The sequence below is a fragment of the Oncorhynchus mykiss genome, chromosome 8 (assembly GCF_013265735.2).
Source record: "Oncorhynchus mykiss isolate Arlee chromosome 8, USDA_OmykA_1.1, whole genome shotgun sequence".
Classification (NCBI taxonomy): domain Eukaryota; kingdom Metazoa; phylum Chordata; class Actinopteri; order Salmoniformes; family Salmonidae; genus Oncorhynchus; species Oncorhynchus mykiss.
In genome coordinates, this window is record NC_048572.1 from 15105275 (window position 1) to 15130620 (window position 25346).

At 41.5% G+C, this 25346-nt stretch overlaps 3 protein-coding genes across 8 annotated transcripts; 1 reads left to right on the forward strand and 2 right to left on the reverse strand.

The window, feature by feature from the left end:
- Positions 1 to 679: 679 nt before the first annotated feature.
- ndufaf7 (NADH:ubiquinone oxidoreductase complex assembly factor 7) lies at positions 680 to 13724 on the reverse strand. Its single transcript, XM_036984847.1, has 11 exons — positions 13706 to 13724; positions 13334 to 13419; positions 13073 to 13236; positions 11266 to 11346; positions 10983 to 11093; positions 10448 to 10661; positions 7102 to 7160; positions 6869 to 6982; positions 5740 to 5883; positions 3913 to 4086; positions 680 to 3657 (listed from the first exon to the last, which is right to left on the reverse strand). The coding sequence occupies exons 2-11, from the start codon at positions 13401 to 13403 to the stop codon at positions 3418 to 3420; spliced, it is 1371 nt and encodes a 456-aa protein (XP_036840742.1). The 5' UTR covers positions 13404 to 13419; positions 13706 to 13724; the 3' UTR covers positions 680 to 3417.
- A 100-nt stretch (positions 13725 to 13824) lies between these two features.
- LOC110529460 lies at positions 13825 to 18776 on the forward strand. 3 transcript variants are annotated; one of them, XM_021611638.2, is made up of 9 exons: positions 13832 to 13893; positions 14002 to 14219; positions 14843 to 14918; positions 15741 to 15865; positions 16025 to 16049; positions 16163 to 16249; positions 16345 to 16399; positions 16488 to 16569; positions 18129 to 18776. In XM_021611638.2, exons 2-8 carry the CDS (start codon positions 14034 to 14036, stop codon positions 16540 to 16542), a joined length of 609 nt encoding a protein of 202 aa, XP_021467313.2. In that variant the 5' UTR covers positions 13832 to 13893; positions 14002 to 14033; the 3' UTR covers positions 16543 to 16569; positions 18129 to 18776. The 3 variants fall into 3 exon arrangements, 1 of the variants encoding a protein (XP_021467313.2); XR_002474387.2 differs by having other exon boundaries at positions 13825 to 14219; positions 15995 to 16049; XR_002474386.2 differs by lacking the exon at positions 14843 to 14918 and having other exon boundaries at positions 13832 to 14219.
- LOC110529461 (protein CEBPZOS) lies at positions 16667 to 19184 on the reverse strand. Of its 4 annotated transcripts, XR_005052785.1 has the most exons (6): positions 19094 to 19184; positions 18778 to 18895; positions 18648 to 18692; positions 18303 to 18384; positions 18003 to 18193; positions 16667 to 17837 (listed from the first exon to the last, which is right to left on the reverse strand). XR_005052785.1 is itself a non-coding variant. In XM_021611639.2 (5 exons), the coding sequence occupies exons 2-4, from the start codon at positions 18893 to 18895 to the stop codon at positions 18305 to 18307; spliced, it is 243 nt and encodes an 80-aa protein (XP_021467314.1). In that variant the 5' UTR covers positions 19094 to 19184; the 3' UTR covers positions 16667 to 18193; positions 18303 to 18304. The 4 variants fall into 4 exon arrangements, 2 of the variants coding, with proteins under 2 accessions (XP_021467314.1, XP_021467315.1); XR_005052786.1 differs by having other exon boundaries at positions 16667 to 18193; positions 19090 to 19128; XM_021611639.2 differs by having other exon boundaries at positions 16667 to 18193.
- Positions 19185 to 25346: the final 6162 nt, after the last annotated feature.

Genomic DNA, 25346 nt, shown 5'->3' on the forward strand with positions numbered 1-25346 from the left:
CTGCTCTCAGCCATAGCTTACAAATGTGTTTTTTTTTCTCTCCAATGAAGTAAAGATAGTTGAGAAATGTTTTTTTATTCAAGAACTGATGTGACCTTCTCGGGGCTCTGCCTTATTTATTTTCCTTCTCATTTCATTACATGTGTTGTGTTTGTACGGAGGATTGAATGGATTCCCACTCAACGCCAGAACTGCTGCTGTACCCCAGTAAGGGAGCTGCAAGGCCAAGCAGTCCGGCAGATTCACAAAGGATTTATCCCAAATGGCACCCTATTCCCTATATAGAGCACTACTTCTGACCAAAGCTGTGGTCAAAACCCGTGCACTATATAGGGGATAGGGTGCCATTTGGGCTGCTGACAAAGTCTGATCAGTGACAAAGTGACAAAGCATGGTAGGATAAAAAGACCGCAGCAGATACATGGACTGAGTACTCTGTAATATGTCAAACAAGCCAACATGTAATATGTCAAACAAGCCAACAGCAGATACATGGACTGAGTACTCTGTAATATGTCAAACAAGCCAACAGCAGATACATGGACTGAGTACTCTGTAATATGTCAAACAAGCCAACATGTAATATGTCAAACAAGCCAACAGCAGATACATGGACTGAGTACTCTGTAATATGTCAAACAAGCCAACAGCAGATAAATGGACTGAGTACTCTGTAATATGTCAAACAAGCCAACATGTAATATGTCAAACAAGCCAACATGTAATATGTCAAACAAGCCAACATGTAATATGTCAAACAAGCCAACATGTAATATGTCAAACAAGCCAACATGTAATATGTCAAACAAGCCAACATGTAATATGTCAAACTAGCCAACATGTAATGTCAAACAAGCCAACATGTAATATGTCAAACAAGCCAACATGTAATATGTCAAACAAGCCAACATGTAATATGTCAAACAAGCCAACATGTAATATGTCAAACAAGCCAACATGTACTATGTCAAACAAGCCAACATGTAATATGTCAAACAAGCCAACATGTACTATGTCAAACAAGCCAACAGCAGATACATGGACTGAGTACTCTGTACTATGTCAAACAAGCCAACAGCAGATACATGGACTGAGTACTCTGTAATATGTCAAACAAGCCAACAGCAGATAAATGGACTGAGTACTCTGTAATATGTCAAACAAGCCAACAGCAGATACATGGACTGAGTACTCTGTACTATGTCAAACAAGCCAACAGCAGATAAATGGACTGAGTACTCTGTAATATGTCAAACAAGCCAACATGTACTATGTCAAACAAGCCAACATGTAATATGTCAAACAAGCCAACATGTACTATGTCAAACAAGCCAACATGTTGGTTGAAGACAGAAATCCATCATTTGTGTGTGTGCCACATTTTGGCTTTGTTTGGTGTTTCTCCCATCCCAAAACATGGGCACGTCCGTTTGAATGATGACCTCACAGCTTGTCCATGCTAATAGCGGTTGACATACAAACACATTTTAAATCAAATAGAACGTTTGACACCACTGGCTGACACCAATGGAACCAAGTGCAGTCATATGCAGGATACTAACCCAGTTACATATTAATGACAATACAGAATACAATGAATGCATTCATTTAATTTATAGTATCAAATGACTGAAATGTTGTGTGCAGGGACAGGGATGATGATTGTTGTTTTATGAAAACACCAAATGACTCAATTGAAATTCCAATATGTTGTCTTCACACTCCCTATTTTGGTATTAGTCTATTTTCAGTCTCAATCCACCCCTTTGGATTGTGAAACAATGTTGTGGTATGATGTTTTCCATACTGTATGTTCAGTACAAAGCACACATAGCAGGGTGATGACTTCAACCTGAGATTCATTTAGTCTGTGCTGCCACTGGATTGGCAGATGTCAATGTTTTCTATGTTTCAATATTCACATATCTAATAATAAATAAATGCCTCGGACAGTACCGTAGAGAATGTACTACTTATTTCATTTGCAGCTCGTGTCCCCTTGGTCTTGTTTATCAGATTATATTGCGGTGTTCCAGACAAAGGAAGATATTCTACCTTTATGTAAGAGAACTCATGGAAACGACAGTGAACCATTACCTGCGTAAGATAGGCCATACAACATAACACACAAATGCATCCTATTTTAGTGACGTTTTTAAAACGAGCAAGTATTCTTGATCATTTAATTAGTTGAGGGACTAAGGAAACTATGGGACGCCTGCATCCCTAATGGGACCCTATTCCCTATGTAGTGCACGACTTTTAATCAGGGCCCTATATGGGGAATAGGGTACCATTTGGGAGACAACCAACAGAGCCAGAAGTACTGGGGTAAAGAGCTCTCTTTATGTCTCTAATCTGTGTAGTTAAATCCAACTGTCACCGTGCCAGTGTAGCCTGCCACATTTCATTGTGCCATATGTTAGATGAACAGAGCTGTTTGTGGCTGGGGAAGAAAATAAATGGCTAACTACTGCTGTGTAACGATAGCACCATATGTTGAGGCCTATAGATGGCCCCAGAAAATGCTTCCTATCGCTCTACAAGTTTGAGCAGGAAAACATTTCTGTTGCCTTTCTAAGAAATCTTCTAAGATTTCTTTCAAAATGTAAATATGCTCATACACTGGATTAATGCCAGAATATTTTCAGTCTTAATCGTATGAAAATACTTAGCACAGTATGTGGTTCCAAGACAAAGAGAACGATAATATACACCGGAAAATGTTTTGTAATGACTTTTAATCATTCAGTCTTATGATAGCTTTATGTTAGGATCGCTCAGTTTTTTGGGCTGGTTATTATGGCTACGGTAATCGGCCTGTGTAATAGTATCCTTTAATTGCTACTGGTGCAGTGAGGGAGAGCCTGTCAGAGCAAAACACAGCATGCTGTGAGTGGCTGACTGTGTCCCAAATGACACCCTATTGCCTATGTAGTGCACAACATTTGACCCGGGCCCATAAGGCTCTGTTCAAAAGTAGTGCACTATATAGGATGTCATCTGGGATGCATACGCTATCTACTAACTCCACGTTCACCAGATTGCTTCAAGATGTGGAGACAGCCAGGCACCACGTGGCCAAGGGCCATGAATGGTTTCCTACAGCTTCAGACACTGTGACCTTGAGTGACGTTCTTCTAACTGATCAAAGTTACATTGTCTACTACTTGGAATTATATGTTGGTCTAATGAACATGTAGATGATAGAGAAAGATGGCAACCACCATCTTCCCTCAGTGAGGCAAGGTACATCATTCTTAGGATTTTATCAGCACTTCAGTTCAACTTTTCAAACCAAACTCACACCACAGTCAGACCAAACCCTATTGCTTCCGCGGGTCTTGTGTATATAATCCTGTGTGGCTCAGATGGTAGAGCATGGCGCTTGCAATGCCAGGTTTGTGGGTCTGTTCTTTACGAAAGGCCAAGCTCACTGAAGCCAGCCACAGGCAGGGGCGCTGGGCCCTTCTTGGGCACTGGGGCCATCTTCTTCCCCCCCTTGGACTGCTCAGGCTCGGGCCTGGTGAGCCGACTGTGGTTGAGCATGGTGAAGAACTGGAACCTCTCGCCCATCTTCAGGGGGTTGGTCAGCATGTCATAGCCCTGGATCAACTGGGCCCTTGTGGACGGGTCTGCACAGTTCCTCAGCAGCACCTGAAGACACAACATTGCACAACATTGCAATTAGACAAAGATAATTGAGTGGAGGGCAAAGTAAAAGTAAAATACCAAGTTATCTTGAAAGCCCCGATTGGCAGTTGAAAACCATGAGCTTCCACTTAACTTAATGCTTTGACAGAAACTGATACAGATGCAAGCGGATTGTTATGATTGTTTATATAGTGGTCACCTTAGCCCCATGTATAAAGAAGTGGAACAGGGAAGTGTGCACACAGGGTTCCTACTCACCTGTAAGCGTGTATCGATTCCCATATTTTTCAGGAAGTCTTTCTGAGAGACAGGGCCCATGCAGGCCACCGTAGCTCCAGCCATCCTCCTCAGGTAACTGTAGTCCACATCAGCAGTCAGGTCAGCAGAGCCGGGAGAGGCTAGGACATCATGGAGCTTATGACCTTTAAAACCCTGGGGGTGGGGGACAGGTGGTGTTTTGATGTTATGACAGAAATGGTAGACATGACTACTACGAACTACTACAGTTCATTATTTGTGTATCGTTACATTTTCATTTGATTTAATTCATTAGTTGTTAAAAAATGACATTGATCTGAAATAATTTCCTTTTTTATACCAAATCAGGTCTCTCCTCTCATGAGCAACGATTGATAACATTTTCATCTAGTTACATAAATGTGAGTCTGCCTGAAACATGGCTGCCTTTCTTGAAGCTAGGGGGCACTATTTTTATTTTTGGAAAAATAACGTTCCCAAAGTAAACGGCCTATTTCTCAGGACCAGATGCTAGAATATGCATGTAATTGACAGATTAGGATAGAAAACACTCTAAAGTTTCAAAAACTCTAAAAATATTGTCTGTGAGTATAACAGAACTGATATTGCAGGCGAAAGCCTGAGAAAAATCCAATCAGGAAATGACTCTTATTTTGAAAGCTCTGTGTTCTTATGCATCCCTATTGACCATTGAAAGGGATATCAACCAGATTAATTTTTTCTATGGCTTCCCTAAGGTGTCTACATTCTTTAGACATAGTTTCAGGCCTTTATTTTGAAGAATGAGCGTGAATGACCACATTACGTAAGTGGTCAGGTGGGGGCTCTCAGAGTGATTTTTGCGCAAAAGAGAGAGTCGGCCATTGTTCCCCCCCGGTCCTAGTGAAAAGCCAACTGTCCCGGTTGATATATTATCAAATAGATATTTGAAAAACACCTTGAGGATTGATTATAAAAAACGTTTGCCATGTTTCTGTCGACATTATGGATATAATTTGGAATTTTTGTCTGCGTTGTCGTGACCGCTATTTCCGGTGGATTCCTGGGCATAACGCACCAAACTAACGGAGGTATTTGGATATAAAAAATATCTTTATGGAACAAAAGGAACATTTGCTGTCTAACTGGGAGTCTCGTGAGTGAAAACATCCGAAGATCAAAGGTAAACGGTTCATTTGATTGCTTTTCTGATTTTCGTGACCAAGCTTCCTGATGCTAAGTGTACATAATGCTATGCTAGGCTATAGATAAACTTACACAAACGCTTGTATTGCTTTCGCTGTAATGCATAATTTCAAAATCTGAGACGACAGGGTGATTAACAAAAGGCTAAGCTGTGTTTCGCTATATTTCACTTGTGATTTCATGAATATGAATATTTTCTAGTAATATTTTTTGACTGTTGCGTAATGCTATTCAGCGTTGCTGATGACAAATATACCGGATCCGGGATGGGTAGTTCTTTAACAGATGGAATTCTGTGATTCCCTGTCTTTTGAAGGAGGGGGTCGCTTGCTTGACCCCCCCCTTTTCATCACACACATCAGTGAGTCCCAGAGCCTGGGAGCCAGGCAGGGAGAGCCAACCCCTCTTAATAGGGGCCAGATGGGGCTGGGTTAGGGTGTAGCCCCAGGAACAGAACTGGAGGGTAGTTGACCCTGATTTCCGTGTGCCACCAGCAAAGGGCAAGAGAGGCATGTCGACTTCCTGCATCTGTTTCCTTGTAGCTGAGGCTCACTCGGCTAATCACTTTACCACACACACACACACAGACTGTATTAAAACCAGCTGATAAACGGGCCACGTTGGAGACATGATGACACTCACTCTGAACGTGTCCATCTTGGTCCCGTCGTGCCCGTAGTCAGCAATCAGTGCAGCACCCCCATCCTCGGTGATCCGATTGGCTAGGCGCTGGACGATGACCCCTCCCTCCGGGCAGACCTCCACGTGCCGTCTCTTTTCATCTGCCTAGGAGGTAAGGGGTTTCAGAACAAAAACAAGAGTGGCTCTGCTTACCTGTCTGGGTGAAGCAGGGGCCTGAGCACACACATCAGCAATCATACATGACTTTGCTTCCAATTCATCTCCACTTAGCAGCACTGGCTCTAAGCCCCAAGGCATCACAAAACCAGGAGGGGTTAGCTTTGGTGGGTTAGGATAGATCCCAAATGGCACCCTATTCCCTCTATAGTGCATTACTTTTGATCAGAACCCCATTGGGCCTGGTCAAAAGTAGTGCACTATAAAGGGAATGGGGTGCAATTTGGGAAATACCCTTAGACTATCAGGTAACACATGTTGGGACATCTATGGGGAAAAAATAGACTAAAGTGGAGTATTAAAACCTATAGGCCTGTCTACTTGTAATTGAAAACCCCATTAGACCACAGAGATGAGAGCAACAGATAAGATTATGTAGGGCTTTTAACTGGCGAGCGCAGAGAGAACAAACTCTACTACAGTATGTGGAACCCGGAATACACAGACAGTCAGGCAGGGGCAGCAGCCATTAGCCAGGATTTAAAACCAGTAAGGGGGTTTCACCCAAGTTCACTCATGATGTAAGGCTTTGGCAGGCTGTTCAAAGCCCCTGCACTCTTCCAGTGAGGCCAGATCAAATAGGTTGGTACTGTATATACTGCAGAAACACTGGTAATAAAAACCAGATGCTGCACAGATGTTCAAACTTTTAAGGAAAAAGGAGTTTGTCGAGCAATTTGACTGTGTTTGTGTCAATGTAGGCTTCAGCAAAGATATAACTGTTTTCAATCTAGGAGACATCCATTCACATTGAACATCAGCGATAGATACATTTTGATGAGTCCGATAAAATGCTTACAATCATTTTTATTTGAATCTTTCAACTGATACATACATACAAACTAAACGTGATGAGATTTTTTTATTTGTTTTTAAAGATGGTCTGAGTTAAGCATCAACACGCAGCACTCACCTGTATGAGTTGAGTAGAGGCCAGAGTGGGAGCTGGCACTATGACAAGCCTCAGCTTACCTGGCTCATCTGGGTCAATATCCACCATCACCTCCCTCCAGCCCTTCTCTGTTCCCTGGGCCCACATCACAATCAATGGATCAAATGGTAATTACAATAACATTTTCTTAATTCTTTGTGATCTGCTATCAAGATCTATATGTATAATCAAAACAGCTGTTGAAGTAAATGTACCTGGAATTTGTGGATGGGTAAGGCATCAAAGAACTCATGAGCGAGGTAGATGCTGAAGCCTGTTTGAAATAAAAAATGACAATAAATAGGACTAATAGTAGATAGAATAAAAACTGTACCAGAGGCACAGAACAAGTTAGAGGAAAGGCAAAAAGAAATGGAGAAACTTATTCAAGAAAGATCAAGTGTAATATATTATAAAAAATAAAGCAAACTGGATGGAACACGGGAAAAAAATGCACCAAATATATTTTTTTTAATCTTCAACATAAAAATGCTACCAATTTTTTTTTACTAAAACTTCTGACAAATGATGGAGTCACCCATGATTCAAAAGATACACTGCTCAAAAAAATAAAGGGAACACTTAAACAACACAATGTAACTCCAAGTCAATCACACTTCTGTGAAATCAAACTGTCCACTTAGGAAGAAACACTGATTGACAATAAATTTCACCTGCTGTTGTGCAAATGGAATAGACAACAGGTGGAAATTATAGGCAATTAGCAAGACACCCCCAATAAAGGAGTGGTTCTGCAGGTGGTAACCACAGACCACTTCTCAGTTCCTATGCTTCCTGGCTGATGTTTTGGTCACTTTTGAATGCTGGCGGTGCTTTCACTCTAGTGAAAGCATGAGATAGAGTCTACAACCCACACAAGTGGCTCAGGTTGTGCAGCTCATCCAGGATGGCACATCAATGTGAGCTGTGGCAAGAAGGTTTGCTGTATCTGTCAGCGTAGTGCCCAGAGCATGGAGGCGCTACCAGGAGACAGGCCAGTACATCAGGAGACGTGGAGGAGGCCGTAGGAGTTCAACAACCCAGCAGCAGGACCGCTACCTCTGCCTTTGTGCAAGGAGGAGCAGGAGGAGCATTGCCAGAGCCCTGCAAAATGACCTCCAGCAGGCCACAAATGTGCATGTGTCTGCTCAAACGGTCAGAAACAGACTCCATGAGGGTGGTATGAAGGCCCGACGTCCACAGGTGGGGGTTGTGCTTACAGCCCAACACTGTGCAGGACGTTTGGCATTTGCCAGAGAACACCAAGATTGGCAAATTTGCCACTGGAGCCCTGTGCTCTTCACAGTTGAAAGCAGGTTCACACTGAGCATGTGACAGACGTGACAGAGTCTGGAGACGCCGTGGAGAACGTTCTGCTGCCTTCAACATCCTTCAGCATGACCGGTTTGGCGTTGGGTCAGTCATGGTGTGGGGTGGCATTTCTTTGTGGGGCCGCACAGCCCTCCATGTGCTCGCCAGAGGTAGCCTGACTGCCATTGGGTACCGAGATGAGATCCTCAGACCCCTTGTGAGACCATATGCTGGTGCGGTTGGCCCTGGGTTCCTCCTAATGCAAGACAATGCTAGACCTCATGTGACTGGAGTGTGTCTGCAGTTCCTGTAAGAGGAAGGCATTGATGCTATGGACTGGCCCGCCCGTTCCCCAGACCTGAATCCAATTGAGCACATCTGGGACATCATGTCTCGCTCCATCCACCAACACCACGTTGCACCACAGACTGTCCAGGAGTTGGCGGATGCTTTAGTCCAGGTCTGGGAGGAGATCCCTCAGGAGACCATCCGCCACCTCATCAGGAGCATGCCCAGGCGTTGTAGGGAGGTCATACAGGCACGTGGAGGCCACACACACTACTGAGCCTCATTTTGACTTGTTTTAAGGACATTAACATCAAAGTTGGATCAGCCTGTAGTGTGGTTTTCCACATTAATTTTGACTCCAAATCCAGACCTCCATGGGTTGATACATTTTATTTCCATTGATAATTTGTGTGATTGTGTTGTCAGCACATTCAACTATGTAAAGAAAAAAGTATTTAATAAGAATATTTCATTCATTCAGATCTAGGATGTGTTATTTTAGTGTTCCCTTTATTTTTTTGAGCAGTGTATTTTGAAAGAGAAAGCAATTTTAAGCACGTTTTCACTTGTCTCCTCCATCTTCACTAACCGATGTTAACTGTAAGGATTTTTTTCTATTAATTATGTCAAATTAACAGCTGTACAGAAAGACTCATGTGAAGGCCAAATCACAGAGGAGGGACTTCTTGACACAATTAAAGCCTTTAAGTCTGGGAAAACTCCAGGGTTGGATGGCATACGAGTGGAGGTATACCAAATCTTTTTTTGATATACTCAGAGGACAGTTATTAGCATGTTTTAACCACTCCTACAAAAATTGTAAATTATCAAATACTCAACAAGAAGGTGTGTTTTCATTATTTCTGAAACAGGATCCAAGTGGTAAATAAAAAGATCCAGTCCACTTAAATAATTGGAGGCCCCTTACACTTTAGTGTAAGAATTAGCGCATAGAATTAAAATGGTATTGTCGGATATAATTCCCCCTAATCAGACAGGTTTTTTACAGGGACGATACATTGGAGATAATATAAGACAAGTACTGGAAACAATAGAACACTATGAAAAATCTTGGAAACCAGGCCTGGTATTCATAGCTGACTTTGAAAAGGCTTTTGACAAAGTACGACTGGAATTTATATATAAATGCCTGGAATATTTATCTTATAAAATAGGTTAAAGTTATGTATAGTAACCCTAGGGGTAAAATAGTAAATAATGGCTACTTCTCTGAAATTATTTAGACTGTCAAGACGAGTAAAACAAGGTTGTCCACTATCGGCATATCTATTTATTATTGCCATCGAAAGGTTACCTATTAAAATCAGATCCAACAATCTTAAGGGGTTAGAAATCAAGGGCTTAAAAACAAAGTTGTCATTGTACGCTGATTCATGCTTTCTTTTAAATCCACTATTTGGATCCCTCCACAGCCTCATAAAGGATCTAGATACTTTTTCAAATTATGGTAAGTGTATATTATGTATTGGATCACAAAAACATTGTACTTTAACATTGCCGTGTAGTTTACCAATAAAAAGGTCTGTAGGTGATGTGGACATACTCGGTATACATATTCCGAAAGAAAGAAATTATCTTACTACAATATATTTGAATAGAAAGTTAGCAAAAATATATAACACTTTGCTACCATGGAAAGTAAAATACCTGTCTATTTGTGGAAAAATCCCCCTGATTAACTCTTAAATCATATCCCAGTTTACTAATTTACTTATGGTTTTGCCTACACCTAGCGACCAGTTTTATAAATTATATGAGCAAAATTTATATTTTATTTGTAACAGCAAGCCAGACAAATATGGGTGATTGGAAATGATAGAGAATTACATTGATGGAATCTACAATCTATCTGCACTATTAAAGCTGATCTACCCCCTTAAACATTTTTCAATAATAATAACCCCCCCCATCCAATTTGTATTTTATATTCTAGATTATTACCTCTGGGGACATCATCCAGGTTGCGGTACCAGGAGATGGGGAGGCCTGTGGTGGTGGTTCCCTGGCGGTACACAGGCTCATCCTCGCTGGCTGACACCTGGCTCTGGTCTCCTGTTAGAAACTGGGCCTGGACCTGGCTCAGCTTAGGACTCACCTCCACCAGGTGCACTGAGACTGCAGCCCCACCCAGGGCCCCACGCAGCTGACTGAAAACCTGAACAACACAGACACAGGGAGACAGACAGACAAACAGAGAGAGACAAACAGACAGAGTGTAGTTTAGTTAATTTGACTCACTGGTCTGAGTTTAAATGTCCTGATAAAATCCATGATGAGATTCAGGACAGGTTGTGACTGTCTAAAATCTCAAGAAATATTTTGATGAAAAAAACAAGAACATTTCAATATATAACAGGCAAAATGGGGAAATGGCTCCCTCCACTGATCATAGATTGAACTGACATGTATACTGTGTACACATGCAACATTTTTGCCATTTAGTAAGATTTAGCAGCCCTGGACTGGACATACATACTCTGAGAATGTCATTGGCTAAGGAGCCTCTTCCGGGCCCAAACTCCACTAACTGGAAGCGACTGGGCTTCCCTGCTCCCATCCACTCACTCAAACACCAGATCCCCAGCAACTACAGGCAGAGAATGGAGGAGCTCAAACCATTATCATCACTCAGGGCATTGGGACTGGAACAACATCAAGAGACTAGAACATTAAGAGACTGTTGATTGTGTATATGCATACTTATCTACTACACAACAATACATACATGTAGTAAAATGTTGTTCTGGATAAATGCTTACCTCCCCAAATATCTGACTAATTTCTGGTGATGTGATGAAATCTCCATCTGGCCCAAGCATATCATTCTGCACATAATAGCCCTGGAACATGAAAAAGAGCACTTCATCTCTGAAGCAAACATTTCTATAGAGTAATAGCATAGTCTGACGGGTTTCTTTACTACAGTTGAAGTCGGAGGTTTACATACACCTCAGCCAAATATATTTAAACTCAGTTTTTCACAATTCCTGACATTTAATCAGAGTAAAAGTTCCCTGTCGTAGATCAGTTAGGATCACCACTATATTTTAAGAATGTGAAATGTCAGAGTAATAGTAGAGAGAATTATTTATTTCAGCTTTGATTTCTTTCATCACATTCCCAGTGGGTCAGAAGTCTGCACAGACTCAATTAGTATTTGGTAGCATTGCCTTTACATTGTTTAACTTGAGTCAAACTTTTCATTTAGCCTTCCACCAGGTTTCCACAATAAGCTGGGTGAATTTTGGCCCATTCCTCCTGACAGAGGTGGTGAAACTGAGTCAGGTTTGTAGGCCTCCTTGCTCGCACACACTTTTTCAATTCTCCCCACAAATGTTCTATAGGATTGAGGTCAGGGCCTTGTGATGGCCACACCAATACCTTGACTTTGTTGTCCTAAAGCCATTTTGCCACAACTTTGGAAGTATGCTTGGGGTAATTGTCCATTTGGAAGATCCATTTACGACCAAGCTTTAACTTCCTGACTGATGTCTTGAAATGTTGCTTCAATATATCCACATAATTTTTCTACCTCATGATGACATCTATTTTGTGAAGTGCATCACTCCCTCCTGCTGCAAAGCACCCCCACAACATGATGCTGCCACAAACGTGCTTCACGGTTGGGATGGTGTTCTTCAGCTTGCAAGCCTCCCCCTTTTTCCTCCAAACATAACAATGGTCTTTATGGCCAAACAGTTCTATTTTTGTTTCATCAGACTAGAGGATATTTCTCCAAAAAGTACGATCTTTGTCCCCATGTGCAGTTGCAAATCATAGTCTGGCTTATTATGGCGGTTTCGGAACAGTGGCTACTTCCTTGCTGAGCGGTCTTTCAGGTTATGTCGATTTTTGGACTTGTTTTACTGTGGATATAGATACTTTTGTACCTGTTTCCTCCAGCATCTTCACAAGGTCCTTTGCTGTTGTTCTGGGATTGATTAGCACTTTTCGTCACCAAAGTACATTCATCTCTAGGAGACAGAACGCATCTCCTTCCTGAGCGGTATGACGGCTGCATGGTCCCATGGTGTTTATACTTGTCTACTATTGTTTGTACAGATGAACGTGGTACCTTCAGGCATTTGGAAATTGCTCCCAAGGATGAACCAGACTTGTGGAGGTCTGCATTTTTTTCCCTGAGGTCTTGGCTGACTTCTTTTGATTTTCTCATGATGTCAAGCAAAGAGGCACTGAGTTTGAAGGTAGGCCTTGAAATACATTCACAGTTACACCTCCAATTGACTCAAATTATGAGCTTCTAAAGCCATGACATAATTTTCTGGAATTTTCCAAGCTGTTTAAAGGCACAGTCAACTTAGTGTATGTAATCTTCTGACTCCTTGGAATTGTGATAAGTTATTTCACTTATAATTCACTCTGTCTGTAAACAATTGTTGGAAAAATTACTTGTGCCATGCACCGACTTGCCAAAACTATAGTTTGTTAACAAGAAATGTGTGGAGTGGTTGACAAACGAGTTTTAATGACACCAACCTAAGTGTATGTAACCTTCCGACTTCAACTGTGTGTGTGTGTGTGTGTGTGTGTGTAACTAGTAGTTACCATGACTGGGTTGGTAAGAACCTCTCTCATGTACTCTGCCACTGAGATAGGACCTGTGGCTTTGATCTTGGAGGTTAGGTGTCTGAGCATCGAGTTTCCTGGCATTGGTTTCTCTGCTGAGCTGCTTGAGAAACTTTGGCTCTGTGCCACGCTCCATGATCTAACTATAGAGTAGAAGACGTAAACAATAAAGCATATTAAATATAATTCGCTTAACTATCTGACGACCAGACATAGACTAAATAAAGAAATCGCCCTTACCAAATAATGGTGGTGGACAAGGGCGGACAAGGACTCCTCTTAATCTCTGCAGTGCTCGAACAGTCCTCATTGAGACAGCAAGCTAGCTAGAACAGTCAATAGTAAAACAATTCCCTACTGTAACTGTACTTCCCAGAAATTGTCATCAAGTCTGAATTTCACAGCAGGTGCTCGTGTTATCAAGTTAGCTATCTATCTAACGAAGCTCGATAGCTGCACATGTAGCACAATCTCGAGGATCAGCTAAAGTTAACTCGTTTCATAAATACAATAACATGTCAAACTCTAGTTCATCTTTATACTGACTTTGGCAGATAATGTATTATTTACTCAAAGAACTCATTGGACATATTCAACAATCTAACTACCTACATTTGTGTGCAAGTACATCCGCCTTCTTACGGCAACAACAATTATGATTGGACAATTAACTAGTCGTGTAGTTGTAACAAAGCTTTTGATTGGATCATATTGACTTGTGAACTTTGAACTTCAGGTCAAACTGTCCTGTTCGATACATACAAATCCAAATAGAACCCGGACATTTCTTACAAATATAGGTATGCCGTTTTAGATTAAAATAGCTAATATTGTTCTGAAGTTTTACTGAGTATAGACATCACAAGGATTTTCTTTCAACAGGCAGTTACCGTACATTGTTCTTCCAGGTCCTGTCGTGTTTCTACATGCCGCTGTCAGCATGGCACCGAAAGCAGAAGAACTTAAGGCGGCAATAGCCAAAACAAATTATGTTAATGTGAAGAACGAGTTTCAAAATGACAACGATGAAGGAGAGGATGACGAAAAAGAAAACATGTATGGTGATAGTCCTCAACCGGACGACGAATTTAATTTGGACGAGGTTTTGCGTTTGGGTGGAACCCGAGTAAGTATCTGAGGCTAGCAAGCCAACTAACGTTACAAAATTAACCTCCTGCTAACCTTCGCAGTAAACCATAACTGCGACTTCTAAATCAAATATAATTTGATTGGTCACATACACATGGTTAGCAGATGTTATTGCGAGTGTAGCGAAATGCTTATGCTTCTAAATCCGACAGTGCAGTAGTATCTAACAGGTCATATCTAACAATTCCACAACAAAACCTAATATCTAACAAATTCCACAACAAAACGTAATACACACAATCTAGTAAAGGTATGGGATGAGAATATATAAGTATAAGGGTTAAATTTGGTTTAAATAATGCAAAAACAAAGTTTTGGAGAACAAAGTAAAAGTGCAATATGTGCCATGTAAGAAAGCTAACGTTTAAGTTCCTTGCTCAGAACATGAGAACATATGAAAGCTGGTGGTTCCTTTTAACATGAGTCTTCAATATTCCCAGGTAAGAAGTTTGAGGTTGTAGTTATTATAGGACTATTTCTCTCTACCATTTATATTTCATATACCTTTGACTATTGGATGTTCTTATAGGCACTTTAGTGTTGCCAGTGTAACAGTATAGCTTCCGTCCCTCTCCTCGCCACTACCTGGGCTCGAACCAGGAACACATCGACAACAGCCACCCTCGAAGCAGCGTTACCATGCAGAGCAAGGGGACCAACTACTCCAAGTCTCAGAGTGAGTGACGTTTGAAACGCTATTAGCGCGCACCCCGCTAACTAGCTAGCCATTTCACATCACATCGTTACACCAGCCTAATCTTGGGAGTTGATGGGCTTGAAGTCATAAACAGCGCAATGCTTGAAGCACAGCAAAGAGCTGCTGGCAAAACACACGAAAGTGCTGTTTGAATGAATGCTTACGAGCCTGCTGGTGCCTACCATCGCTCAGTCAGACTGCTCTATCAAATCATAGACTTAATTATAACATAACACACACAAATACGAGCCTTAGGTCATTAATATGGTCGAATCCGGAAACTATCATCTCGAATACAAGACATTTATCCTTTCAGTGAAATACGGAACTGTTGCTTTTTTTATCTAACGGGTGGCATCCATAAGTCTAAATATTCGTGTTACATTGCACAACCTTCAATGTTATGTCATAATTACGTAAAATTCTGGCAAATTAGGCGGCCCAAACTGTTGCATATACCCTGACTCTGCGTGCAATGAACACAAGAGAAGTGACACAATTTCACCTGGTTAATATTGCTGCTAACCTGGATTTATTTTAGCTAAATATGCAGGTTTAAAAATATATACTTCTGTGTATTGATTTTAAGAAAGGCATTGATGTTTATGGTTAGGTACACATTGGAGCAAGGACAGTCCTTTTTCACGACTACGCACCGCATCGATTATATGCAACACAGGACACACTAGATAAAATAGTAATATCATCAACCATGTGTAGTTAACTAGTGATTATGATTGATTGTTTTTTATAAAATAAGTTTAATGCTAGCTAGCAACTTACCTTTGCTTACTGATTCAGACCTGGATGACGACTTGGCTGGTGATCTGGATGAGGAGGTGTCCCTAGGCAGTTTGGATGAGGACTTTGGAGATGAACTTGGGGAGGAGCCTTCATGGACAGCATTGGAGAGGATAATGAGGAAGGTATTATGTCACAATTTCTCTCCTTCCTCCCAAAGTGTGCACTTGCTCACTTCCCTTCACTATTTTGAAATGAAATGACTGGTTTAACAACATGGTAGAAAATCCCACTAACCTATACCTCCACTACAGGTTCACACTTGACTCTAATTTGTCTTTCAGTTCCAGAACTTGATGATGATAACTGGTAAGCAGATTGAATTAACTTAAAAATCAATTTCAAAAGGGCATCCTTAATTGTGAATGTTATTAATGTATAAAAAGGTTGATTCTTATCAAATACATTGGCTTCCCTTCAAGATTCAGATGAGATGGAGGTTCCACACACAAGGCCAGGTTCTAAAAAGAGGAATGCATCAGAGGATCTTGACTTCAGTGATTCTTTAGGTTAGTAACTGGGCCTCTGTTTGTACTGTTCAACTGCTCCGAATCTCATTCAGGAGTGTAGAATCTTATCTGACATGTTCATTCTGTCATTGTAGGTTCCAAACCAGGGAAGGAAAGGAGGAAACAGCCATGTTGGCATCTGCTGAAGAGGTGAGATGATCACGCATGTCATATTTCTCACAATGTTAAGTTGGTGTGCTGATGTCTATCCGTTTGTTGAAATGTTTTTCTTTTACAGTTTGTGTATATGTTGGATGAAAATGCTGGTTCTAAGTTTGACAACATTGGCATGAATGCTATGGCCAACAAAGACAACGCAGGTAAACCTTGGCTTCAATACAGTCAGTCAACCTATTGAAAATATCCGTCCTATTGTGTACCACAGTGCCACCTAACAGAAAAAAAACAGACCCGGGCCAATTCATATAAATTACTTTATTTAGTTGGCTAGATACTAGCGGAAAACCACAGTATATCCCCCATGGAGAGTCAGTATCTTCACAGCAGTTTAGAGCATACTAGGGAAGCACATTTCGGGCAATTTTGATGCCGATTAACCAACCCTCATTAACTGGTCAACAAACTGTTACATTTTTTCTAGACAGTAAAATTACGTGACCAATAGAAAATACTATGCATGCATACAAGAAACGGACATGTTTCATTAAGTGCTTAATGAAAACATGCAACAATAGCAAGTCTGTCGTCTTACAGTGAAAAGGCTATAGCCTATTATTGACCATGCACCTGTTGTAATGAAGCAGATAATTAAAATGAGATTTTCAGACATTTGTCAAAATGCAATTTGCCGGAAAATACCGCTCTAAACAGCACCCCTCTATTGCAAGGGGCTCCATATGAAACTCTCCTTTAAGAAACTTAAAGGGGGAATCTAATAGCAACAACTAGGATGGGCTGCTAATATGACTCGGATTGTGCCTTTGGCTTCTGGACAACGACAGAAAGTTGATATGAAACCAATAGAACAGAAATTCTGGGTAATTCTATAAAATAATTGCCTTCACATTTCTATGGTTAGAATTTGGCTAGGCTACTTTGAAGGTAAGACCTTCCTCATTATTTGAAGTAAAGGAAAAGTTGTGGGTTTCAAACAATTACTGCCTCAAGCTCACATGTAAAGTAATGCACTTTAATAAGAAATAAACCTGGCAGCTCTTTTTAAATCGTGGCCATCAAAACCATTAACACACGATTGCATTTAGAATGATTTGCTGCACAATGGCTGGGCATACAAAAGCATGTTTCACTCCAGTACTAGCTTTTTGAGGACCTGCTCTTGCACTGTCTGACAGGTGATGGGTCATTCCGATCCTCAAACTACGGTGTGTGTGATAAATAAGATGCATGACGACTAATAAAAATACACACGCGCCAATTTAATTCCACCAAATAATACAGGTTAACCTATAGATTGATGAGCATGACCGGTCAAATGTATTTTCAGTGGCTAACCGATTAACCGTCAACCCCCATAGCACACCCTGTCATACTCTAGTAGTCCTTTTTAAAGTTGCACAGAATAGGCTATTCTCTCAAGCATGATGGCTCTAAAGCACTGGTTCTCCATCCTGGTCCTGGGGACCCAAAAGGGGTGCACATTTTAGTTTTTGCCTTAGCGCTACACACCTGATTCAAATCATCAGGCTTTGATTCCGGTGTGTAGTGCTAGGGTAAAACCAAATGTTTTTGGGTCCCCAGGACCAGGATGGAGAACCACTGATCTAAAGGTAACCCTAAGACGATAACCACCGGGCACATTTCATATGGAGCATGTTGTTGAATACAGATGATGACCTAACTTTAGTAGAGGATGCAGTCTGGTTTTTGCTCATTGCTCTTCCGTCTTCTCTTCCTCCAGGTGTCAGGCAGCTCAAGTGGGAAGCCCAGAAAGACGACTGGGTCCGTGGCAGAGACATCAAGACCCTAATGAAGAAGAAGGCCATGTTTAACAAGAAGAAACAGTTTGGCAAAAAGACTTTCAAGAAGAAGTAATACTTTCTGGACCTAAGATTACTTATGTTTGTTCACACACCTCTATTCCTTCTTGGACCAATCTTCAAGGTCTTTCTCTCGAATCCCATAAACCCCAGCATATTCGTTGGACTTGTAATAAACTGGAAAGAGAGTGATAGTCTCTCAGCATTCAACACATTTAATCACATGATGGTTCAGTGGGCAGCATGTCCAATAACTCTGTATTGTATTTTGTATAGGTTTATACAAAATGAAAACAGTATACTAGGAGATGTCTGGTTTGCAGTGATTGTAACTGGGGGGGAAAGTGTAATAATATCGGCTGATTTCATTGCTGTGCAGCTTGGAATTGAGGACCAATTCCTCCAGTTTGTGTGTGTGTTGAACTGTCTACATCCCTTACCTTCCAGGACAGAGGGAAGCATGTTGTTCATTCTGTTCCTGAAATCTAAAAACAGAAAATGTTGTTACAAAGGTGTACATAGCCCAAGGTAGAGTCCATGACGTCCTTTCTTATAAAATGTAAATAATACCTTGACTTGTGTTCATCTTGTAAAAAAGACCATAAGCACCTAGCACACCTGCAACTTCAAGTAGTACTACTCCTTTGAACAGTCTCCTTGCTAACGGTGCTAATGGTTTGGGGGCCATCTAGGAAAGACGGAGGCTTGGGTAAGGTTCACTTTCAATGGAGTCCGCAATGCATTCCATCTAAATTCGCAGACAGCTATTCATTTCAGCAGAGAAGGCGAGTACGCACTGACAATTCAGACCTTTTAGTACAAATATCATAAAACATTAAATGCACGATGTATTACAAATGAACTATGGTATATGATACCAACCTACCTCACATGCCCTTGTATAATTTTACTTCCCGAGTGCAGTACGGAAACGCAGGTGAGACATTCAGGGCGGTATGAAAAGCATTTCTCCTAGCACTGCTCCCTGGTACTGCGAGAACTCACCACAAGGGGTCACTGTACTCAAGATAACAGGCAGGGATAATACATCTGTTTAATTTGGTTCTTAAAATTAACATGAATGGTTGGGGGGGTTCAATTCCATATACACAGAAAATACTTGTGTAATATTTAGTCTATTCTTCTTTCACAAGAAAGGTGAGAGACGACCTACAGGCAGCTGCACTCACAGATAGATTAATCTATATGCTCCTAAATATGAATGCCATATGCTTTTATTATGTCTGTTTAGTATTATGCACTATTAAATTAAATGTTGATCCCACTTCAAACAAAGTACAACTTATAAAGAAAGGCTTTATATAGCATACATGAAGCCTTTATTAGCACTACATACATGCTTCACAAATCATCTGGAAGCTTATGTCAAACTCTATAAATGGTGTATAAAGAGTGACATTAAATCAAATTTATTTATATAGCCCTTCGTACATCAGCTGATATCTCAAAGTGCTGTACAGAAACCCAGCCTAAAACCCCAAACAGCAAGCAATGCAGGTGTAGAAGCACGGTGGCTAGGAAAAACTCCCTAGAAAGGCCAAAACCTAGAGAGGAACCAGGCTATGTGGGGTGGCCAGTCCTCTTCTGGCTGTGCCGGGTGGAGATTATAACAGAACATGGCCAAGATGTTGAAATGTTCATAAATGACCAGCATGGTCCAATAATAATAAGGCAGAACAGTTGAAACTGGAGCAGCAGCATGGCCAGGTGGACTGGGGACAGCAAGGAGTCATCATGTCAGGTAGTCCTGAGGTATGGGCAGAACAGCTTCATGGTCAGAACAGCTTCATTACATTTCCACTGTAGGATGAATTGCCAAATGTGACATAATGCACTGTGTACATGTAACTGCCAAAATAAAGTGAACACTTCAGTAAATGTTGTACAAAGTGTATTGAAAGCAGGTACTTCCACACGGGTGTGGTTTCTAATTAAGCAATTAACATCCCATCATGCTTAGAGTCATGTATAAAAATGCCCAGTTACCCATTATTTTGGCTACCATGCATGGCTAGAAAAATAGATTTCAGTAAGTTATTGAAAGAGCGGTCTCATAGGAGCATATGGGGTTTAAAGGGTGTGTGTGTCTCAGTCACTAGATCTCAGACCAATTGAACACTTATTGGCGATTCTGAAGCGGCGTGTGAGACAGCGTTTTCCACCACCATCAACAAAACACCAAATTAAAGAATTTCTCATCGAAGAATGGTTTCACATCCCTCCGATAGAGTTCCAGACGCTTGTAGAATCTATGGCAAGGTGCATTGAAGCTGTTCTGTCCCGTGGTGGCCCAATGCCCAATTAAGACACTTTATGTTGGTGTTTCCTTTATTTTGGCAGTTATCTGTACATAGTGCATTATGTCACATTTGACAATGACATACGCTTATAGATTATTTGTGAAGCAGTTCTGTAGTGCTTATGAAGCCTTTATGTATGTTATATAAAGCCTTTATAATTGTACTTTGTTTAAAGTGGGACCAAAATGTTTAGAAGGCAATCTATAATCCTACGGTCAAAGAATGCGTTGGTCTTGCTCATGTAGACAATATCAACATATAGACCGGTTGACCACCATTGAATATGGCAGTTGTTAGGTATCTTTGACTTGACTTTGTCTGCAGGTGAATCCTCCTCAGGACAAAAATGCAACCTGTTTTATAGACCAGTGGTCATGGGAATTGTATTTAATATATACACCCAAAATGTGATTAAATAGTTTGCTAAATGCACGCTATTTAGTGTATTTTTGTGTTGCAGTGATCATGACTTTTTTTTTTACATAATGTTTCCGCCATTGTTTCCTATGACTGAAAAGAGCTTCTGGACATCAGAACAGCTGTCACTAACTTAAATTTGGACGAGGACTTCTACTTCAATGAGTCAGAGGAGAACAACATATTAATTACCGCGGACCAGTCCCAAATCCTGACAATCGAAGAAGGAGGAGACGGCGCTATAGAGGCCAAAGCACGGGATACCTGACAAAACTATGTCAGAGTGGATAAAATCCCCTCTACACTCTGTTCAATCACTGGAGAATAAACTGAATGAGCTCCGTTCGAGACTATCCTATCAAAGTGATCTGAATAACTGTAATGTCCTATGAGTCGTGGCTTAGCAACAACATACAGTAGTAAATATAAATCTAGATGTTTTTTCTATACATCGGCAGGACGGCTGTGTCCCGGGAAGCTCAGAGGAGGGGGTGTGTGTCTCTTTGTTAACAAAAACTGGTGAGTGATCTCTAATACAAAGGAAGTCTCAACGTTCTGCTCACCTGAGTTAGAATACAGTACCACACTATTTACCAAGAGCGTTTTCATCTATATTTTTAGTATCTGTCTATTTACCACCACAAATCGATGCTAGCAATAAGACCACACTCAACGAGCTGTATAGGGCCATAAACAAACAAGAAAATGCTCGCTGGTGATTTTAATGCAGCAAAACTTAAATCAGTTTTACTTATTAACTCCTACCAGCATGTCACCTGTGCAACTAGAGGCGAAAAAAATTACCCTTTATTTAACTAGGCAAGTCAGTTATGAACAAATTGTTATTTACAATGACGGCCTAGGAACAGTGGGTTAACTGCCTTGTTCAGGAGCAGAACGACAGATTTTTTCCTTGTCAGCTCGGGGATTCAATCTAGCAACCTTTCAGTTACTGGCCCAACGCTCTAACCATCACCTGCCGCCCCAAGATCACCTTTACTCCACACAGAGACGCATACAAACGCTCCCTCGCCCTCCCTCACCCTCCCTCGCCTCCCTCACCCTCCATTTGGCAAATCTGAACATATCCTCCTGATTCCTGCTTAAAAGCAAAAACTCAAACAGAAAGTATCAATACGAAAGTGGTCCGATGAGGAGATGCTAAGCTACAGGACTGTTTCGCTAGCACAGACTGGAATATGTTCCAGGATTCATCTGATGGCATTGAGGAGTACCACATCAGTCACTGGCTTCATTATTAAGTGCATCAACGACGTCGTGCCCACAGTGACCGTACGAACGTACATATCTCAACCAGGAACCATGGATTACAGGCAACATCCACACTGAACTAAAGGCTAGAGCAGAGGCTTTCCAGACGCTTATATGAAATCACGCTACACCGAACCATCAAACAGGTGAAGCGTCAATACAGGACCAAGATCAAATCCTACTACACCGGCTCTGACGCTCATCCGATGTGGCAGGGCATGCAAACTATCACTGATTACAAAGGAAAACCCAGCCGTGAGCTGTCCAGTGACGTGAGCCTACCAGACGAGCTAAATACCTTCTAAGTGCTCTTCAAGGCTAGCAACACTGAACCTATGCATGAGAGTACCAGCTATTCCGGACGACTGTGTGATCACTTTCTTCGTAGCTGATGTGAGAACATTCACAAGGATTACCAGGGCGCGTACTCAGAGCATGTGCTGACCAGCTGGCAAGTGTCTTCACTGATATTTTCAACCTTTCCCTGACCCCATCTGTAATAGCTTAATCAGGGATCATCAACTAGAAACACCCGCAGGCCAAATGAATGCCCACGGACCACCAGTTTGGGGAACTCTGACCTACATGTTTCAAGCAGACCACCATAGTCCCTGTGCCCAAGAACACCAAGGTAACCTGTCAAAATGACTATCGCCCCGCAGCACTCACATCTCTAGCTTTGAAAGTTCATGATTTACATCAACATCCTCATCCCAGACACACTGGACCCACTCCAAGTCGCATACTGCCCCAACAGCTCCACAAATTATGCAATCTCTATTGCACTCCACGCTGCCCTTTCCCACCTGGACAAAAGGAACACCTATGTGAGAATGCTGTTTATTGACTACAGTTCAGCGTTCAACACCATTGTGCCAGCCAAGCTCATCACTAAGCTGAGGACCATGGGATTAAACACCTCCCTCTGCAATTGGATCCTGGACTTCCTTACAGGCCGCCCCCAGGTGGTGAGGGTAGGTAGCAACACATCTGTCACGTTGACCCTCAACACGGGGGCCCCTCAGGTGTGCTTAGTCCCCTCCTGTACTCCCTGTTCACCCACAACTGCGTGGCCATGCACTACTCCAACACCATCATTACGTTTGCAGACAGGATCTCTATACCAGGCGATGTCAGAGGAAGGCCCTAAAATGTGTCAAAGACTCCAGCCACCCAAGTCATAGACTGTTCTCTCTGCTACCACCGGCAAGAGGAACCGATGCACAAAGTCTGGAACCAAAAGGACCCTGAACAGCTTCTACCCCAAAGCTATAAAGTTACTGCAAAAAGGTTAGTTAAATAGTTAAGTGGTTAACCAATAGCTACCCAGAATATCTGCGTTGACCCTTTTTGCAGTAACTCTTGACTCATCACATACGCTGCTGTTGCTGTTTATTATCTATCCCGTTGCCTAGTCACTTTCTCCCTACATAGATGTACATACAGTGCCTTGTGAAAGTATTCGGCCCCCTTGAACTTTGCGACCTTTTGCCACATTTCAGGCTTCAAACATAAAGATATAAAACTGTATTTTTTTGTGAAGAATCAACAACAAGTGGGACACAATCATGAAGTGGAACGACATTTATTGGATATTTCAAACTTTTTTAACAAATCAAAAACGGAAAAATTGGGCGTGCAAAATTATTCAGCCCCTTTACTTTCAGTGCAGCAAACTCTCTCCAGAAGTTCAGTGAGGATCTCTGAATGATCCAATGTTGACCTAAATGACTAATGATGATAAATACAATCCACCTGTGTGTAATCAAGTCTCCGTATAAATGCACCTGCACTGTGATAGTCTCAGAGGTCCGTTAAAAGCGCAGAGAGCATCATGAAGAACAAGGAACACACCAGGCAGGTCCGAGATACTGTTGTGAAGAAGTTTAAAGCCGGATTTGGATACAAAAATATTTCCCAAGCTTTAAACATCCCAAGGAGCACTGTGCAAGCAATAATATGGAAATGGAAGGAGTATCAGACCACTGCAAATATACCAAGACCTGGCCGTCCCTCTAAACTTTCAGCTCATACAAGGAGAAGACTGATCAGAGATGCAGCCAAGAGGCCCATGATCACTCTGGATGAACTGCAGAGATCTACAGCTGAGGTGGGAGACTCTGTCCATCGGACAACAATCAGTCGAATATTGCACAAATCTGGCCTTTATGGAAGAGTGGCAAGAAGAAAGCCATTTCTTAAAGATATCCATAAAAAGTGTTGTTTAAAGTTTGCCACAAGCCACCTGGGAGAAACACCAAACATGTGGAAGAAGGTGCTCTGGTCAGATGAAACCAAAATGTAACTTTTTGGCAACAATGCAAAACGTTATGTTTGGCTTAAAAGCAACACAGCTCATCACTCTGAACACACCATCCCCACTGTCAAACATGGTGGTGGCAGCATCATGTTTTGGGCCTGCTTTTCTTCAGCAGGGACAGGGAAGATGGTTAAAATTGATGGGAAGATGGATGGAGCCAAATACAGAACCATTCTGAAAGAAAACCTGATGGAGTCTGCAAAAGACCTGAGACTGGGACAGAGAATTGTCTTCCAACAAGACAATGATCCAAAACATAAAGCAAAATCTACAATGGAATGGTTCAAAAATAAACATATCCAGGTGTTAGAATGGCCAAGTCAAAGTCCAGACCTGAATCCAATCGAGAATCTGTGGAAAGAACTGAAAACTGCTATTCACAAATGCTCTCCATCCAACCTCACTGAGCTCGAGCTATTTTGCAAGGAGGTATGGGAAAAAACATTCAGTCTCTCGATGTGCAAAACTGATAGAGACATACCCCAAGTGACTTACAGCTGTAATCTCAACAAAAGGTGGCGCTACAAAGTATTAACTTAAAGGGGCTGAATAATTTTGCACGCCCAATTTTTCAGTTTTTGATTTGTTAAAAAAGTTTGAAATATCCAATAAATGTCGTTCCACTTCATGATTGTGTCCCACTTGTTGTTGATTCTTCACAAAAAAATACAGTTTTATATCTTTATGTTTGAAGCCTGAAATGTGGCAAAAGGTTGCAAAGTTCAAGGGGGCCGAATACTTTTGCAAGGCACTGTATCTACTTAAATTACCACGTAACCCTGCATATCGACTCAATACCGGTACCCTTT